The following is a 19,787-nucleotide window of genomic DNA, read 5'->3' as shown; positions in this document are numbered from 1 at the left end:
CAACGTTCGGTCCAGGAAAGCTCCATTGGAACCTCCGCGGCCCCTAGCATCATTCTGGCCGCCAATCACAGCTCTCCATAGGGTTTTCAATCCTACAGAGAGCTGTGATTGATCCCTAATGGTGGGCCAATCACAGCGCATTATCCACTTTGTGGGCCAATCAGGGCCATCTATTCTTCTGGTGGGCAGGATGATGCAACAGAGTGGAACAAGATGGCGACAGCTAGTTTGAACCAGCTTTTACGTCTTTTTTGGACTGTTTGGACGTGCTTTATTAGAATCAGGAGCAGATTGATGTATTTAAGTTCTTTGTTTAGAAAAAAATAAGTATTTTCGCCTTCTTCAATTGCGGACCGCTTCGTTTACCAGCATCTGTTGCGATGAGTACGTCGCGTTCATTGTCCAGTAGCATGCGGAGATGGTTTGAAAGACAATGTGCCCCATGACCAAGAGCTGTCAACGGGGCGTTCCAGATTAAATAATATATTTATTTAGTCTGGCTTGCCAGGCTAGCTCCCTACCGTAAAACACCCAAGAGTGCTAACATCAGACATGAAAACGTATGTATCTACTTATCCACCTACTATGTGTAACCCGTCTTTGCTTGTCGTCTAGTCGTTTTCTGGCGCTGATCCGTAGCTGGTACCAGCGATAGAAGCCAAGGAACAGCAGTGAGGAAGAAATGTTTTCACTTAAAAACTGACTGCGGTAATCACATTTGACCACAGGACCTGGACGTAACAAAGGCAGGTCGCCTTTTCAAGTCCTTGACAAAGGCTTCATATTTATTTACTTGTGCCTCCATCTTTAGGGAGGCACCTAGCATCACGCTGAGATTTGTGAAAATGATCCCCTCAATATAAGAATAATGTATGGTAATAATTAAATGTGTGTTTATTTCAGTGATTTTTTCCTACGACATGTTTAAGATGTCTGCTCCAGCTGGAGGTGAGCCTGCCAGTTTAAGGCTTCTGGAATAAGAAGCTGAATCACTTTTAAGGACGAGACGCTAACAACGCTAAGTATCTTGCATTTTAAGACAAAGTTGCCTTTTATGGCTTCTGTCTGAGGGTGAAGGTTTTCCATCAACCACCAGCTATTTCCTGAATCTGCTCCTCAATAATTCATAAGGGAAACGACTGTTTCCACAGTCTGCTCCATTCCCTCAAAAATCCAGTTATTAGTCTCCACCGAGGACAGATGTTATTATCAATCAGCTGTTCTCTGACTGAGCTGAACGTTAGCTGAGATGCTAGGCTAGGAATAGGATGCATTTTTCTATAGCTTCGGGTTATTTTGGTCTGGATCAATCCAGTTCAGAACCTGAATATTTCGGGGTTCTTTTATCCTCAGAGGAAATCCTCCAGTAGGACAAAGACAACTGAGTTTACCTCTTTGAGCACACAGATGTTAGACTTCCTGTTTGGACCAAAATGCTCTGACTGGAACTCCCAAACAATCCCTAAATATTCCAACAGCCAAATCCGAGTGTGACGTTTTCTCCCTAACAGGATCCAGGTAATGAGGTGACGCCTCCTTGATCTCTACATCCAACCTATGATCATGACCAAAGGGCAGAGGGATGAACCCCCCCTCCCTACAGCACAGGAAGTCCTGCAGCAGGACAGTAAACAAACCACACATGGACATGGAACTGACAGACTGGACACACAAACAGGTCATTAAGCTCCCGGTAAATCTCCAGGAGCGACGCTGTCTGGATGAACGAGCAGAAACAGAAAAGCAGGAGGCTTACCCGACTTGCGCTTGGATCCATAGTCCCTGAGGAAGAAGCAACACAAGAAGGACATGTTAGAGACAGCAGATGTGACTGAAGCAAACTTTAGTTCAACACATCCTGATGCTGCAGCTCCTGCAGGAACGCCACGGCCTCTAGCAGCCTGGAGATAAGGAGAGAGAGGGAGGGATGACTCTGGCCTGCTGCCCACCCACCCTGCAACAGACACAAACCAGTCATGTGACTCTACAGCAGCACCGTCATGCTCTCCCCGTCCCCTGTTGTCCTGCGGAGACAAAGACAAGCTCTCCCCACATCAGAAAGGAGGGGCACCAGTTTAAGATGATTTGCTTAATGGAGCCTAATGGGATTATTCCCCTGGGCTGAGCTGCAGATCGAAGGCTGACAGACTTTTATCTGAGGGTTGTCTTCCTCCGTCAGTAACTCAGTTAAACATCCACACAAAGGAATGGGATTAGATGCTATTTATAGAAACAGAGGCCGGACGTCCATTTATCAGCACCTCACATTCTCACTTCATGTCTTTGATTCTAAGTGTGACCTTCGTCTCACCTCACATCCAACCATGTGACACCTGCAGCTGCTGCAGCATTATTACACAATCATACAGCAAAAATACTGAAACATAAGGAGAAAAACTTCAGTCCTCCTGAAACTTAAGGAGGCGTGTCCTCTGTCCTCTAAAATCTTAAACACAAACCCCCCAAGTAGACGAAAGGGCTGGAGGCAGGAAGGTCACTGATGCAACGGCTCTTAATTATCAAACCTCTGATAGGAGACAAAGTCAGCCTTGAATGGATCAGAATCATCCGGTGATTTAGGGGCATTTATTACTATTATTGAAGGCTTCCCAGATGTTTTACACTCGTACCGCTGAGAGCACGGGGACGGGCGCAGCGCCAACTAAACACTTTCAGCCAATTGTCCAGTTTTTCTGATGAGATGTTCTCATCCAGAGTTTAAAATAGACTTTGAATTTATTTCCAGATGGATGGATGGACAGCCCACCTCCTTCCTGGGGAACCAGAGGTCATGGATAAACAATAAAAATTAGCCGGACCCCTGACACGTCCCTGAGGGCTACCTGTTTGTGTCACTGCAGCAGGTCTTCATTTATGCAGAAAATTTATTTCCAGGATGATGATGACATTATTATTATTATTATTATTATTATTATTATTATTATTATTATTATTATTATTAATAGTAGAAATGCTAGTATAATAGCTGTTTTAGTTCGTGAAGTGTGTATGTAAATAAAGACATTAGTATTTCCATTACAGGAGACTTGACTATTTTTATTTTATTTTTTGTTTGTTTTCTTTTGTTTGTGTGAAAAAGACATTTTTCTTTACTAAAGGATGAGCTTCATCTAAAGGGCGGTGTAAATACTGTCATGTTCTGTGTCCCCTTGGTCCCCAGCCCCCTCTAGGCTTCCCTCATGTTTCCTCCTAGTCACTCCCGTGTCGTTCCTATTTGTCTGCATTAGCCCTCCTCGCCCCGCTAGTCACTAGTAGTTTATCTTTGCCCTTAGTTTCTAGGTTTAGTTATTTAGTGGTTTATAGGTTCCGGCTTATCTTCCCCTCTGCTTGTTCCTTCCTCATTTGGTTTATTGATGGCACCTGTCTTCCCTCCAGACCTCACTCCTCACACCTGTCACCTGTTCCCCTGATCGTTCCCTCTGTGTTTATAAACCCTGTCTTGTCCATCAGTGTTTGTTGGTGCGTTGTTCGGGTCCCTCTCGAGTTTGGCCCGAGTCTGTGCTCTTACGTGAGCTTCTGCTTTGTCTTTTGACCGCTTCCTCCTTAAATAAAGGATTTATTTCTTTACATCCGCTCCTGTGTGGAGTGATCTGGTGTTCTGCGTTTTTGGGTCCTAACCTCCTGCTCGGCGTGACAAACACATTTATACTTCTGCCTACTCCAAATGATTGTGTATTGCAACTATACAATCATGCAAGTGCATATGTTTGAAAATAAATCACTACTCTTAATGTAAATAGATTTCAATTAAAAACAAAATGTGTGAAACAAAATAAAGATGTTAAATTGTGATATTTTATAATCAGCGCCCCATACCAATGTGCAAATTACTGTAACTAATAAATAAGTGTGCAGGCTGATTTGCATTAACCCCTAGAGCCCTAGCGTCTCCTTACTGGGGGACAAACAGACGTAGCAGCAAAAGGCCTAGGGCCCAAAGGGTTTTAATTATTTATTCATATTTGTTAAAAAGTGCAAAACAGCTCAAATGTATTTAGCAAGTTAGCTGAGAAGCTAACTCCAAACGTTCGAAGCCAGAAGGAGAACAGCTGACTATTTTTAGCTCCATGGTTGGAGGTTTGGGCTGACAAGCATCTGTAACACATTAGAGTGAGTGTGTGTGCGTGCGTGCGTGCGTGTGTGTGTGTGTGAGCGTATGTGTGTGTGTGCGTGCGTGCGTGTGTGTGTGCGCGGGGGGGTTAGCCAGTGACCCGCGTCACTGAGGCTGAAATCAAACTCGTCCTTGGAGGCCGGAGCGACTGGCTCTGACTGCCAGCATCTGATGAAGGTATGAAGAGGAAGAAGCAGGAGGTGAAAGGTCATGGGCTGAAAACACAGCAGCAACTAAGAAGACGGAGGTTCTGTGGAACGCCAAAGTTGTTTTTTTAAAGGATATAAAGAGTTCCTAGAGACCGACTGTAAGCTGATGAAGATGAGTCTGTTCGATCAGCTGGTCTGAGTAAATCTTCCACTTCTGTTTGTGTGAGAATGAATCCTTCATAATAAAATGAGTAGATGAATAAATAAATATTAAGAGGTGTTTGTGTTTGTGCATGCATCTCAGATGTTCACATCGTGGATACAAGCAGCCGAAAAGAGTTTTCTCCACAGGGTGGATGGGCTCTCCCTTTGGGAGGGGCTCAGAGTAGATCCGCTGCTCCTCCATATTGAGAGGAGCCAGTTGAGGTCAGACAGTTAGGACACTTTCCTGGTGAAGTTTTCCAGGCATGTCTGATCGGGAGGAGACCTAAAGGAAGGCCCAGGACACCCTGGAGGGACTATGTTTCTCGACTGGCGAGGGAACATCTTAGGATTCCCTGGAGGAGCTGGCCCAAGTGGCTGGGGAGAGGGAAGTCTGGGCCTCCCTGCTTAGGCTGCTGCCCCTTCGACCTGACCCCGGATAAGCAGCTGAAAATGAATGGATGTGTTATATTATATTATATTATATTATATTATATTATATTATATTATATTATATTATATTATATTATATTATATTATATGGTTCATTATATCATATTATATTATATTATATTATATTATATTATATTATATTATATTATATTATATGGTTCATTATATCATATTATATTATATTATATTATATTATATGGTTCATTATATCATATCATATCATATTATATTATATTATATTATATTATATTATATGGTTCATTATATTATATTATATTATATTATATTATATTATATGGTTCATTATATCATATTATATTATATTATATGGTTCATTATATCATATCATATCTTATTATATTATATTATATTATATTATATCATATCATATCATATTATATTATATCATATTATATTATATTATATTATATTATATCATATTATATTATATTATATTATATTATATGGTTCATTATATTATATTATATTATATTATATTATATCATATCATATCATATCATATTATATTATATTATATTATATCATATCATATCATATTATATTATATTATATTATATTATATGGTTCATTATATTATATTATATTATATTATATTATATTATATTATATTATATTATATTATATGGTTCATTGCATCACGGAGTCAGAATGAACGTTTAAATCAGTCCAGGAGGCAAATTGCCTGCAGTGGAAATAAGAGGTGAACTCAGGAGGAGCAGCTGCATGTGTTGGTTATTGCGCCCCCATGTGGACAGTAGAGGGAGTCACGCTTACAGTACATGTATGCAAGCCCCACATTTTCAGTTGTTTTCATTTAAAAATGCAAAAATATATTACTGTGATTTTTTTATAGCTGATCAACAAGAAATAAACATAATATAAACAGAATGTATTTATTAATAAAGTCAGAGTAAATGCTCCAGCTGTGAGACATAAAAGTTTCCAATGGCTGGTTAGTTTCTGGATCTGATAAATAAATGTGAGTCCGTTATCTGGATCTGGGTCCCCATTCTGCTGTCATGTTTGCTGGATTTAGTCAGGGAGGCTTTGTGCTCCCAGTTACCAGGTAACTTTAGTATAAATCCAAACATAAAAGGTATAAAAATCTCTATCTGCATCAACATCCAGCTGGAGATTCAGGAATTTTGAGTCGAGGTGTGGGACGCAGACGACCCGCGAGCCACACCTTGGACGGGTTCTAGATTAGTGAGCACAGATCAAACATGACTTTAGTAAAATGTTCTCCTTCTGCTACAGAAGACATGTTTATGTACTGGGTTTGATCAGAACCTCCCTGTTTCTGTTATGTTCATTATACTTTAACAGATTTTTATTCAGGGTTTGTTGTTTTATGTAAAAAATAAAAGCATAAAAGGTGAAAATACAATAATAAAATGCAGCTGAACCATAGCTGAACGTTTGAAATGTGACGCTGAACTAAATCACAGCTGCAGTACCAATCTGAGCCAACAGGGGCAACAGCGTGCAGACCTGAAGAGGAGGGTAGACCGATGGATCTGCTCCTGCTGCTTCCAGAGGATTGATGAATGGGATGTATTCCGATCAGAATATAATCTAATCCAACATGGAGGAAAGCAGCAACATGATGGTTGGGAAGAGAGAGGAGACGTCTCAGAAACACGCTGCTGCTGCTTTGTCCTCCTGCAGCATCACAGAGACCTGAGGAGTCAGGCCTTCTCCTCCATGGTCTCCATCCATCCTGTTCCAGGAAGTGATGAAGTCAACACCTCCATCACTGCCTGTTAGCTTCACCATGCTGTTCCTCCTGTATGTTGCAGACAGGAACAGACCATTTAGTCTGACCCAGTGTCCAGGTGCAGGTGTTGACCGGAGCAGAAACAGGAATCAGCTGAGACATGTCTCTGGTTCTTACCATGATCAGCAGGCCCAGACCTTTACGCTGTAGAACTACACTGATGGCAGTACCTTGACTTGCTTCAGATCCTCAGATCCGAACCACCTGGAGCATCTCAGGGAACAGCACAGCTCTAATCTAAGTACTTTTACCAGGTAACTGGAGCACAACCCCGCCCCGACTACATCTAGCAAACATGACAGCAACAAGTGACCCGGTTCTGGATAATGGACCAACAACTAAAATAAACGCCTATCAGAACCTTTTATGCCTCACAGCTGCCAAATTAACTCAGACATTAATATTAAACATGTTCTTTCTTTGTTTTAATCTGTGTTTAATTGTTGTTGAGCATCAAATCATCAAATCATCAAATCATATTTGTGATTTTTATTCTCATTTTTTCCATAATTTACCAGCAGATAAAGCAAGAGATGTCTCTCTCTCTCTCTCTCTCTCTCTCTCTCTCTCTCTCTCTCTCTCTCTCTCTCTCTCTCTCTCTCTCTCTCTCTCTCTCTCCTCTCTCTCTCTCTCTCTCTCTTCTCTCTCTCTCTCTCTCTCTCTCTCTCTCTCTCTCCTCTCCTCTCCCTCTCTCTCTCTCTCTCTCTCTCTCTCTCCCTCTCTCTCTCTCTCTCTCTCTCCCTCTCTCTCTCCCTCTCTCTCTCTCTCTCTCTCTCTCTCTCTCTCTCTCTCTGTCTCTCTCTCTCTCTCTCTCTCTCTCTCTCTCTCTCTCCCTCTCTCTCTCTCTCTCTCTCTCTCTCTCTCTCTCTCTCTCTCTCTCTCTCTCTCTCTCTCCCCTCTCTCTCTCTCTCTCTCTCTCTCCCTCTCTCTCTCCCTCTCTCTCTCTCCTCTCTCTCTCTCTCTCTCTCTCTCTCTCTCTCCCTCTCTCTCTCTCTCTCTCTCTCTCTCCCTCTCTCTCTCCCTCTCTCTCTCTCTCTCTCTCTCTCTCTCTCTCTCTCTCTCTCTCTCTCACACACACACACACACACACACACAACTACTGATGAATTACCTTCTTTCTTCCTGTGTCTCACACACTTGTGTACTTACACACCACCAACACACACTCTCAATCAGGCCTTTAAATCATCTGGTGATCTCATCACACACACACACACACACACACACACACACACACACACACACTCTACACGCACATACAAATCATCTGGATTCAGCAGATGCATTATAGTGGCCCAGAAGGCCCGTCCATTTTAGCCGAGACGTAAGAGGCAGGTTCCCAACCAGAACCAGAACCTGGAGGAGGTGTTGGTCCATCTGGATCAGAACCGGCAGCACCAATAATGCTCTGAAAGGAGCTTTTCCACAATCAGGAACGTTTCTAAATCCGACAAATTTCCTCTAATTGTGATTTAGTGGGATCAGAACTGTATTTTCATTCATTCATTCACTCATTCATTCATTCATTCTTCTACATTATTTGATCATTTTAATGTATCACGTAGCTGTATGGAGGCATTTATTGTAGCATTTTTATTTGTTTCTTATTTCATCTATCTATCTATCTATCTATCTATCTATCTATCTATCTATCTATCTATCTATCTACCTATCCATCCATCCATCCATCCATCCATCCATCCATCATCATCCATCCATCCATCCATCCATCCATCCATCCAGACCCTGTAGAATAAAGGAGTAAATGAGCTCTTTAACAAAGCAGAGGAAAGCTTTTCAGCATAAAATCTTGTTAAAGTGGATTCTGAGTCTGTTTCTATCGTTTCCTCGTGCCGATCCTGTTGGTTCTGTTTGTTTAGCTTCCAATCTAATTTAATGGAAGTTTGTCTTGAGTTACGGAACCGGCATCCCAAACGTGCAAAAAAATGAAATGCAAACAGCAAACCGAGCTGCCAGGAGAGGGTTTATTTTTTATTTTAAACCTCCATTATGAAACATTCAGGCAGATCTAGCAGCAGAACAAACACAGAGGAGACGGATGTAATGAATCGCTCCTTTAATCTCCTCAGAGGAGCTGGTGGAGGCTGCAGGAACCAGGAAGCTCTGATCAGACATTAGTGTCAGAAAATACTCAGCAAATAGACAGACACAAACATTTCTTCTTCTATTTTCCTCATAGTTTGAGTCTGACTAGTCTCAGCTAAGTGAAAGTTCAAAGGAGAACCTCAAGTACCAGTACCGGGCCCACTGTTGTTCCTGTCACTTAATGCTTTTTATTCTAAGCAGGAATTATTTATCCAGCCTAAACCTGAGAGGAAGTCTTCATTTCATCGGGCGGGGGGGGGGGGGGGGGGGGGGGGGGGGCAATAAATCAGGTGTTTAAAACGATCAGCTGCGTGTCAGACAGGTACCAAAGTGCATCACTGATCCTCTAAAAACAACAAGATTAATGGGATTTATCCAAACAGCCTAACCTGGAGTGAAGAGGACAGAACAGCGTTAATGGGAGAAACAAGAGGAATTACAGAGCAGACGAGGAACGTCAGTCTAAGTGGTCGGCAGGTAGATGGAGAGCTGAGCCACTCCAAGCTGCTTATCAAAGAATAATGGCGTTGGCGGAGGTGTTTGTAACCTTGAGCCGTCTCACCAATTAGACACACTTGAATTATGAGGCTGAGTTGGACACAAGCAATTACAGACAGAAGAGTGGAGAGATGATCTAGTGCTGGAGAAACCAGGTAGAGGGGTCACGGAGAGAAGAGAAGCAGAAACACACGGGTAGTCATTAAAACACAAGAGCAGACAGCACCAGTCGAGCCAGAGCTCCGGGTCGGCGTGCCTCAGGTGTGCAGCGATCACAGAGCAAACAGGAACACATAACAAATGAAGGGCGGCCATGATGGCGTTTTCAGAGAGGCGAGCCTGTTCTAATTAACTATCACCCAACGGGACCATCTCCTCCTCCCCCATTTTTACATCCATCACCCCCTCCCCCAACAAACCAGCTCAGTGAGATCTGGGAGTCGATGTGAAAGTCAGAGCAGATGCGAAGGTAATGAGCTCACAGGAATCCAGAGAGCCAGAATGAAGAACAACATTATGTTGGAATGCCGTGCTGCATAGTTAAAGAGCAAGTCACCCCCTACAAGAAACTCACCTCCACTCCCACTTCATGTTTGAAAAATGCAACCAATGCTGTTGCCTGGCAGACCGAGGGCGGGAGCCACTAACAAATACACACAAACAGGCTCACAAAAGCATTGTGACATCATAACGTACCAGCTAATGTCATAGGGTACCTCTTAGCCAATAGCGGTGGCAGATTTTAAATTCAAATGCAGTGCAGAGTTTTTACCTGACGACGGCGCAGCACTGACAGTTTTAGGCAGAAAATTTAAATTTAACAAAGATGCACTAAAGTGCCAAATTACTGACTACACATGTCTGCAGCACGATTAGACACTCATTTATATAGTTTATCAGCAAAAAAGGTTGATTTGGGGGTGACTTGCTCTTTAAAGAGAAAACACACACACACACACACACACGCACGCCTACTAAATGTTTGAATTTTAGGGCTGCACAATATTGGTAAAAGCTGGAGCTTGTCTGACGCTCTACGGAAAAGTGTTCCATAACTTGGGCGCCAGCACCGAAAGGCCCGGCCCACTCTACATACACATCGCGTTCTGATCTGAGACAGCGAGATGGAACGTGTCAGCGAAGAAGGTCAAAGGTGACACTACCTTCAACCTGAACTCAAAGATTAGAACCACCTGTAAACCCAAACGGTGCCTGTTTAAAAACATGTCGGCTTTATTCCACATCAGACTATATTTATTTGTTAGACATCCTAACGAGAATCCTCAAACCCAAACTGGGGATGCTGCCAGAGGAGGAAAGAAGAAAGGACTAAAGTAAAATAATGAAAACACAAAACAGAACTGTTCTGAAACCAAAGAGCTGGACTTCCTGTTCTGTTTAGGTTTCAGCATCACAAAGGACGTTCTCTTTAGATCACCATGGCAACGGAGGCGGAACTCATACAGACTGATGAGGTCAGAGTTGGGATTTAACTGCACGTCCTCGTGTTTCAGCTGGATTTTAAAGGGATAATAATCTTGAGAATTCATCTCGTTTAATCAGAACTGTTGCAGATTCCTAAATGTTTGTTTTCAACACCTTAAAGAGATGATGATGTCAGCGGTTCTAAAACAAAAGTGGAAACTCTCTCTTTAAAAACTCACAGGATTCTCAGTTTAGGAATGACCATCCTGATTTATCCCTTTGACTTTCACACCTTTTCTCAGACTCGGAGAAACCGAACCAGCAGGTGAGATCAGATGAAATAATACCAAGAACGTCCAAACCAAACCCAGGAGGTGAAGGTAGCAGATCAAAAGGTTCAGATGAAGGCAACTGACTTGTTTGGTTTCTAGAAGACGTTTCTCTTCTCATCTGAAGAGCTTTGTCAGTTCTGATGGGAATGTGGGTTTCTGCTCGAGACAGCTACAGCCTATAAGCCTGACTCTCCCATATTCCAGTCAGGATTGACAAAGCTCTTCAGAGGAGAAGCGAAACGTCTTCTAGAAACCAAACAAGTCCAGTTGCCTTCATGTGAACCCTTTGGATTACCACGACGTGGATGGCTGAGAACCTTCACCAGAAGGTAGCAGAGCTGGTGAAGGAGCCATTTTCACCTTCCTCACCAGGTTCTGCTCTACTTCTGCTTCTGTCCCGTTTAGTTTTAAATCTTTTCTTTTAATAAGATTATAGCTTCGGGTCGACAATTTCATGTAAATCTTGGGTCTGTACTAACGTTCAAACAAATATGATGTGTGTGTGTGTGTGTGTGTGTGTGTGTGTGTGTGTGTGTGTGTGTGTGTGTGTGTGTGTGTGTGTGTGTGTGTGTGTGTGTGTGTGTGTGTGTGTGTGTGTGTGTGTGTGTGTGTGTGTGTGTTCCTTCACTCACTCCACAGGGGGGTTGATGTCCTCCGTTTTGGTCTCGAAGAAGCGAAGAACCTCCTCGCTCTGAGAGATCTGGGGCGGGAGTCTCACTAGAGCCTGCAGACAGAACACATGAGCCGACACTTGACGATTGTTTTGTTTTATTTAAACATTAACTCATTCAGTAAATTTGTGTTGAACTTGTGTAAAAACATCAGATTTTTCACCTATTTTTTTAATTTCCTTGCAAAACCAAGTTTGAAACAGATTTTGCTCAAACTCAGAGGACTAACTGTTCTCCTGTAAACTAACTGGATGTTTTCAGGTTGCCGGATTGTATTTAAATAAAGCTCTAATGTTGTGCCACAGGGATCTGTTTTAGAAACCTTTCCGTTTCCTTGTCAGCACTTTTCGAGCTCCATCACCGTATGCAGATGATGCTCCGTTATTATCTCCTCTGAGCTCAAAGACGTTTCTAAGCTGCAGATGTTAAAACTGCATTAAAGGCTGGACGATGACAATTTGTATCTGCATCAAGTTCTTTTTGTCTTAAGTGAAGCGTCTCTCCAAGTCCTCACACATCCACCTGTACTGTCCCCCTTCAAGATAATGGTGCTGACTTTCACAGTTCCACTACGACAAGCAGTCGTCATCCATTTATGCCCAGCTGCAATGTGGGGTCATGTGATCAGGAGCTGGTCTTAAAAGTGCCCCCCCCCCCCCAAAAAACACACGCATACACACACTGTTACGGTTGCCAGTCTGGCCAGTGAAGAGCAGGAGCCAGGATCATCCAGCTCTAGTGAATGAGCCTGATACCGCCCTCTTCCTCCTCTCTCCCGGGCTGCTGAGGAGCACAGCTGAGCTAAATCTTCCTGATGGGTAAACACCTGCATAAGGGCTGTGCCTTCAGCAGTCTGGGAGGCAGTGGTGCAGGGGTTCTGCTGTCCTCCTGGTTTTGTTTGGTTTTAACCCCTTTTTGGTTGCGTCCGTTTGGATTCGTTGGAGTTTTAAACTGTGGTAGTTTTTAACTGTTGGTGATAAGTTTTTTAAAGCTTAACTGTATTTGGTGCAATTTTACTGACTTTGGTTTTTAAACACCTTTGTGTGGTAAAGCTTTTAAAATAAGCTTTTACCAGGTGTTTTAATCAGTAAATTGTTTGGGACTTTTTATCAACTTTGGGATTTTAAAACACCTTCTGCTCGGTTAAACTTTTAATATAAGTTTTGACCAGGTGTTTTATAGTTGATAATTTGGCTGTGTAATGTTAACCTTTTTAGAGAGATCTGTTTGCTTGTGTTTTAATACCTTTTTGTTACAAATAAACCCATTTTAAACTCCCCCGCCAGTTCTTACGTTACCCCATCCTTCACATTTTTACAACACCTGTCGGGGACGTAAAGCTTGGTTTATGCTTGACGCATTCACTTTCCGCGCGGTGATGCGGCTCGCGGATGGAACGCGCTTCACAACTCGCAGCGTTTATGGTTCGTGCGGCTCGTCTCTGCGGTGAGCCAATATTCTCCCAAACTGTAGGGGGCAGCATGGAGCTCTACAGCATGTATCCAACACTACACCATAGTAGAAGTAGAAATTACTGTTTACAACATGGCATTTCAGAATTTTAACAGCGTCCTCGTCTTTTCCGACAGTGCGAGCTATTTCTCTCCAAGAATTATTAACAACATGTTGATCACAGTGATCTCTGAGAGCTGAATCATACAAATGTCTGTATTTACCAACCTCTGCCATACTAGTTCTTGCCAGTTCGCCATGTTTTTCCACGTCCAACCGTCCGCGTGGTTAGAAAATTTCCTAGGTGCACGTTGCGGAAATTTTGGGCCGTGCGGAGGCGCGGTGGAGGGGCGTGGTTGTTAAAATGACGCAAAATGATGCAACTTTTCCACGCGGAACCGTGCGGACCTCGCGGACGCATCAAGCATAAACCAACCTAAACACACACACGCACACACACAACTCTTTGTCTCTCCCTGCCACACCTGGTGTAGAGTGCGGTGCCTTGAGGTTGGTTAATGCTTGACCGTGAGGTCCGCACGGCTCCGCTCGGCGAAATTGCGTCATTTTAACAACCACGCCCCTCCACCGCATCTCCGCATGGCCCAAAGTTTACCCCTGACTGCCTCCCGGAGATCGGGGCAGGGCTAAATGTGGGCGGGATCAAATGTTTATAGGTGGGCGGAGACAGCTATTTGACTCCTCCTCCTCTCTCAGTGGAACCGGGAAACCGCTATGCTGTGTGTGTGCAATGCTGTAGCTGGGACAGAGGGAAGTAGCTACCAAAATGGAGGTAAGCTAGGTTTTTTCTTTCTCTGTTTTAACAATATCGAGGACCAATGTTGGGGCGAACGTTTTATAAACTTGGAAATAAAAGGGGTTTTGTCCATTGTGAGTTTTAGATAATACATATAGCCTATTTTACACATGCAGGGCAACTTACTTTTGAGGAGAAATGTTTACAGGGTTCTCGCGGAGTCTTAAAAGCATTGAATTTATGAATTTGAAAGTAATACCTTTAAAAGACTGGAGAAACCCTTCAATTTTGGCATCTGGGTCTTAAAATTTGTGTTGGATGTAAGTTATCTGTACTGCATTTTTCTTCTGAAGTTCATCAAAATATTCCAAACAAGTGATGACACCAAGAGAAGCATTAGTATTAATAAAGGCTATTTTTAGACATTTATTTCAATTTTGTGTCTTTACTGTTTGCACTGTTGCTTTTATACAATAGAAATACTGCAAGAAATAAATTAGGGTCATGAAATTAACAATAAAAAATCCTTAAAATTAAACTCAAATATAGGCAACAAAAACTGTTAAGGTTCTAATGTCAAACCAGATAGATCCGGTTATATTTTTAACCATTTGTTTAAAATATAACCGATCTTCTACCAAGTGCCCACCCAGTGTTTTGTCAAAATATATTGGTAAAGATATAAAGATAAATAAATGAAAACTAGTTCAATAATTTAATTTGATTTATTTATTTATTGCTGATGGTGTCGTGAAATAGGTATTAATTTTCCATATGGCTTTAGAAAGATCTTAAACAGACTTAAATTTAAGTTGAAGAAACCTGTAGGAACACTTTTATAGCTTTGGGGAGATGTGTTGTGTGGTCATGATTACTTTTTGGTGGAAATATATTTTACAGGGGGAAATATGTTAGTTTTTTAAGCGTTTTATGTTCGTATCTGAGTTCTACACCTGATGGGCTTTATTATTATGGTTAGAGTGCTAATCTGATATGTGTAATTATATAAACCTTGACTTAAAGCTCCTTTATCATGTTTTAGAACAATATTAATATCTGGCACGATCTACTGTTGAGGGATAAATACTATACATTACATAGGGAATATGTTAGTTTTGTTTTTAATCGTTGTTACACGCTAAATATAGAATAAGGAAAGAATGGTGCAAAGCCAATTTTCCTAACCAGCAACTAATTAGTAAATGATGAGACTTAAGCAGACTTAAAAAGGTGCCGTTCATAACATCATAATCAGAGGAGTGTTTTTAGACCCTGGTCCTCAAGGCGCACTGCCCTGCATGATTTTGGAGTTTCTGTGAGATAGCAGACCGTACTGAGATGATTGCAGTGAAGCAAAAGCTTGTTCATCAGCCATCAACTGAAATCAGCTGTGCTGAAGCAGGGAAAATTAATTACAGATTAATTACAGATCATACATAATTAATGTAAAATATGTTTTTAATCTCATGACAGCAGTAATTTTAATATTGTCTTTATTTTTGATTAGGACAATTCTCTGCTTGAGGACACCTTTGAGGCAGCAAGGTGGTGTACCACAAGGTCCTTCAAAGGAAACATTTCCCTTCCCCAGGTCATCACCATGGACAGGGAAGCTTGCCGGAGGGCAGTGGAGAGGTTATGCGAAGCCGTTTACAAGAAGGGACACAGCAGACTGCACTTCTTGAGGACGCTTAGGTCCTTCAATGTCTGTAGCAAGATGCTGCAGATCTTCTACAAGTCTGTTGTTGAGAGTGTAATCTCTTCAGCCGTCGTCTGTTGGGGTAGCAGCATCAGAAGCAGGGACCTGAAAAGGCTCAACAGCCTAATAACAAAGGCTGGTTCTGTTCTGGGGACGACTGTGGAACCGCTGGAGGAGATAATGCAAAGAAGGATTCTCCAGAGCATCAAGAACATGATGGACAACCCTGAGCATTCTCTTCACAAGACTGTCCGACAACGGAAGAGTGTCTTCAGTCAGAGGCTTCTTCAGTTTGGCTGCAACACTGACCGCTACTGGAGATCCTTCCTGCCAACAGCCATTGTAATATACAACACCTCTTTGATGACTTGATTATTATTATTATTCTGAGATACTACAGCAATCAGTTTCCCTCCGGGATTAATAAAGTATTTTTGAATTGAATTGAATTTAATTGAATGCTTCTGTGATGGCCTGGATGAAGAGGAGATGGATGATTGCAGGGAACCGTTCCTGTTCGTGTTTAGTTTTCAGACTATGAGGAGTTCTGCAAGACATTGTGGACAAAAGGAAGATGAAGGTGTTTTCTGGCTTTGAAATACCATAGTACAGCGGTGTCAAACTCAGTTTTTGCATTCTGTTTCCGCCTTACATTGTTGTTGTTTTTTTTTTGGAGATTCTCTTTTTTTGTGTGCTTTTTGGTTCATTTGTTTGTACTTTTTATTTATTCCTGTGTTGGCTGTTGTTTGCTCCGTTAAATTTACCTTCTTGAAGAATTTAGTCTGCATTCTTGGGTGCCTCACCACCCCGCCTGAAACCCTGGCATGTTTTAAGAAGTATCAACACAATTTAAGTCTCTGGTCCTCTTAATGTAGCTGATATAACTGAGTGTACAACAAATGTACCCGTGTCTGTCTGTACTGTTTTACCTCACTTGGGAAATGACTATCAAAATAAAGGCGGCATTGATAAAATAAACTATTAAAACGGTTTTGACAGGTTCAAAGAATAGTCTTATCAAATGCTTGAGCCTTTTTAATAGGTACCAAAAGCATAGCTAAAAGACACAAATACCTATGTGCTATAAATACACATACCATACACAAAAGTAGAAAAAAGAATAAAAATATCAGAACAGATTGGATCAAAAATGGCGCCTGTTTCATTTAACTTAATTATCTGCCCTTTCTTTAAAATTATCATGACATCCAGCAAACAAGTAATTTGATTACCAATGTTATGCTTTACATGGGTTTTGTGGGGTTTTAGGGCTTTTTAATCCTTAACTCAGGGGCTACTCGCGGTTTCCTGGTTCCATTGAAGAGGAGCAGGAGTCAAATTGTTGTCTCCACCCTCCTATAAACGTTTGATCCCACCCACATTTAGCCCCGCCCCGATCTCCGGGAGGCAGCCAGGGGCTACTCAAAATTTCCGCACCGCGCACCTAGGAAATGTTCTAACCACGCGGACGGTCAGACGCGGAAAAACATGGCGGACTGGCAAGAACTAGGCAGAGGTTGGTAAATACAGACATTTGTATGATTCAGCTCTCAGAGATCACCGTGATCAACATGATGTTAATAATTCTTGGAGAGAAATAGCTCGCACTGTCGGAAAAGACGAGGACGCTGTTAAAAATGCTGGAATGCCATGTTGTAAACAGAAATTCCTACTTCTACTATGGTGTAGTGTTGGATGCATGCCGTAGAGCTCCATGCTGCCCCCTACAGTTTGGGAGAACATTGGCTCACCGCAGAGACGAGCCGCATGAACCATAAACGCTGCGAGTTGTGAAGCGCGTTCCATCCGCGAGCCGCATCACCAAGCGGAAAGTAAACGCGTCAAGCATAAACCAAGCTTTGGTCTGCCTGGGTCATGGCTCCCGGGTTAGGGAGTTTAAGATTTTTGGCATCTGCCTGACCAATCCCGGTGGCTGCCTGGTAGGGTCTGGGTCCCTGGGCTCTGCTGGGTCCCCAGCGGGGGTGGTCGCCCCTGGGTCCCGGGTCATTGGGTCCCGGGCTCGGCCGGCTAGGGGGTGGGGGGCTGTGGGCGGGCCTGTGGGCTTGCCGCTGATATCTCCCAGGACTCTGCCGGCTGCTGGTTGTGGCCCCCCGGGGCGATCCTCTGCGCCTCTCGAGGAGAGCGGGGGCTTTTCTGGTCGCAGTCTCCCTGGAGTTCCTGTGTTCTGGGGCATCGCCTGGATCTCTGGGACTTGGAGCTCCCCCGTCTCCTGCACATCTTTAGGAGGCAGATCTGTGGCCCCTCACACTCTCTGTTGGACGCTCCTATAGAGAATCCTTACATAAACAAGCGCGTGTACACACACAGGTGCTCACATGGTGCTCTCATATGTATGGACTTGGGCACGTTCAACACATGTCTTAAGGCTGTGGTTGGCACTAAATGCACTGTGATTTATTATCGTGTGATTGTTCAGTTAAACAATGTTGATTTTATATTTCTTCATCAGGCTGATGCAGTGATAGCTTGCTCCTGATGTATTGTTGTTGTGTCCCATTTTGCTTCTGCTCTTTCTCCTTCTGCAGGTCACAGACACGCACACGCTTAGAGCCGTGTTCAGAATCAGTAGATGAGAAGTCAGAATCAAAAACACTACATTTGTTCAACCTGCTGACTTCCTGTTAGCTCAGCTGACTGTAGGGGTGTGTTCTTGTGGAGCAGGGAACTTAAACCAGGATATGACTGGAGCTTTAGATCACACCTAGGTTGTTTAAGTGGAACGATCAGCTTCTGAAGACGTTTTTCAACCTTGGATGGAAACAGTAAAGTCCTGATGCAGGTGTAGAACTAAGCAACTGTTTTTAATGACACATGTTGTAGATGCCGCAGGTCTGGTTTAATCACGCTGATCTGAACCTGAAGTCGTGTCCGTGTGTCTTCAGAGGTTGAGCCCCTCAGTCTGGGAGGATCAAGTGTCTGTTAAGCATCAATATTTAATGATCCGAACGGCTCGAAGCAAAGGCAGAGCTGCAGTACAGCACTGGGGAGCTGAACCGTGAAAATATGATCTGTTCACCACGTGCCTTTCATTTAACTCGCCTCCATCACCGTCCAACCACCTTCATATTTCATTCATCAGGTCTAATGTTTCTAAAGCAGCCTGGAGGTGCTGGGAGGAGGCCAGACCACTCGGAGCATCCACAGCTGGTGGGAATCAGCATCCTGGCATCTCCGGGGAGAGAGGTGGGGTATGACTCTTCCTCTCTGCTCTTCGTCTCATGAACAGGATGTTGGAGGTAAACAGAGAATGATGAGACACCCAGCTTGTTACTGCAGCAGGAGCAACCATCGGCCAATTCAGGTGACGAAATCTGCGTTTTTAAAATCTTCTCTGAGATCCGGATCAGTTCAGATGTAGCTGCTCTCACTTTTAATCCCTCTTAATGAGCTGCTGCTCTGGGAGCCCTTTCTGCTGCTGTGATCTCCCACTGTCACTGCTACTGGCTTTATGGGAGGAGGAAGGAAGGAGGGGGGGGGTCTGAAACAGGAAGTGATAATCAAACCTCTCTTGAACTGTATAATCACTTTGAAGTGTTTTGTTGTGGAAAGGAAGTCCATACTGGATGAGAACTTCCTCTCTGAGCATCAGAGGTTACAGCTGACTATGCCCCCACCACCCCCCACCCCCCACCCCCACCCCCTCCACGTTTAAAGTCAGAGGAGGACAGAATCATGATTAGCGAGGCCTCTTTACCCTGCAGTAGTCATCGATGAAACGCAGCCGCTTCATGGCCACGTCTCGCACGTGACTCCTCCGGAACAGGATTTTTCCTGGAAGGGGAGGAAAAGGGAACAAACGGTCAAAACAGAAGGGAAATTTTGAGGGAAGGAGTGAAGTTGGAAGGAAAGAAGAGGAGAGAACATTCAGGGTAAACAGACAGGATCTAACTGCATCGCGTCATGTTCTCGTCTGCCAGGAGAGGTCAGGAATGAGCAGCACAGGGTGCTGGGGCCGTTGCCCCGGCGACCATTACAGCTGTTTCTAAACAACAGTCCAGTTCAGAATCATCAGCTGCTGGTAAGTACGGGTTTCTCAGACATGCAGGAGACCCACACCGTCCTTTTCAGATGAGGAACTTGGTTCAGATGTTCA

General features: G+C 43.3%; 1 protein-coding gene across 6 annotated transcripts in view; it reads right to left on the bottom strand.

The window, feature by feature from the left end:
* sh3pxd2aa (SH3 and PX domains 2Aa) overlaps nucleotides 1–19,787 on the bottom strand; it is a 92,017-nt gene that overhangs the window by 46,675 nt on the left and 25,555 nt on the right. For all 6 annotated transcript variants that reach the window (XM_015973249.3, XM_070552115.1, XM_070552116.1 and 3 more), the window contains exons 4-6: nucleotides 19,389–19,465; nucleotides 11,727–11,818; nucleotides 1,757–1,782 (exon numbers count right to left, since the gene is read on the bottom strand). In XM_015973249.3, coding sequence (XP_015828735.3) covers nucleotides 1,757–1,782; nucleotides 11,727–11,818; nucleotides 19,389–19,465 — 195 coding nt within the window. The remainder of the gene's footprint in view (nucleotides 1–1,756; nucleotides 1,783–11,726; nucleotides 11,819–19,388; nucleotides 19,466–19,787) is intronic.

This window comes from Nothobranchius furzeri, chromosome 6 (assembly GCF_043380555.1).
Source record: "Nothobranchius furzeri strain GRZ-AD chromosome 6, NfurGRZ-RIMD1, whole genome shotgun sequence".
Classification (NCBI taxonomy): domain Eukaryota; kingdom Metazoa; phylum Chordata; class Actinopteri; order Cyprinodontiformes; family Nothobranchiidae; genus Nothobranchius; species Nothobranchius furzeri.
This window is presented reverse-complemented; position numbering and strand designations above follow the sequence as displayed.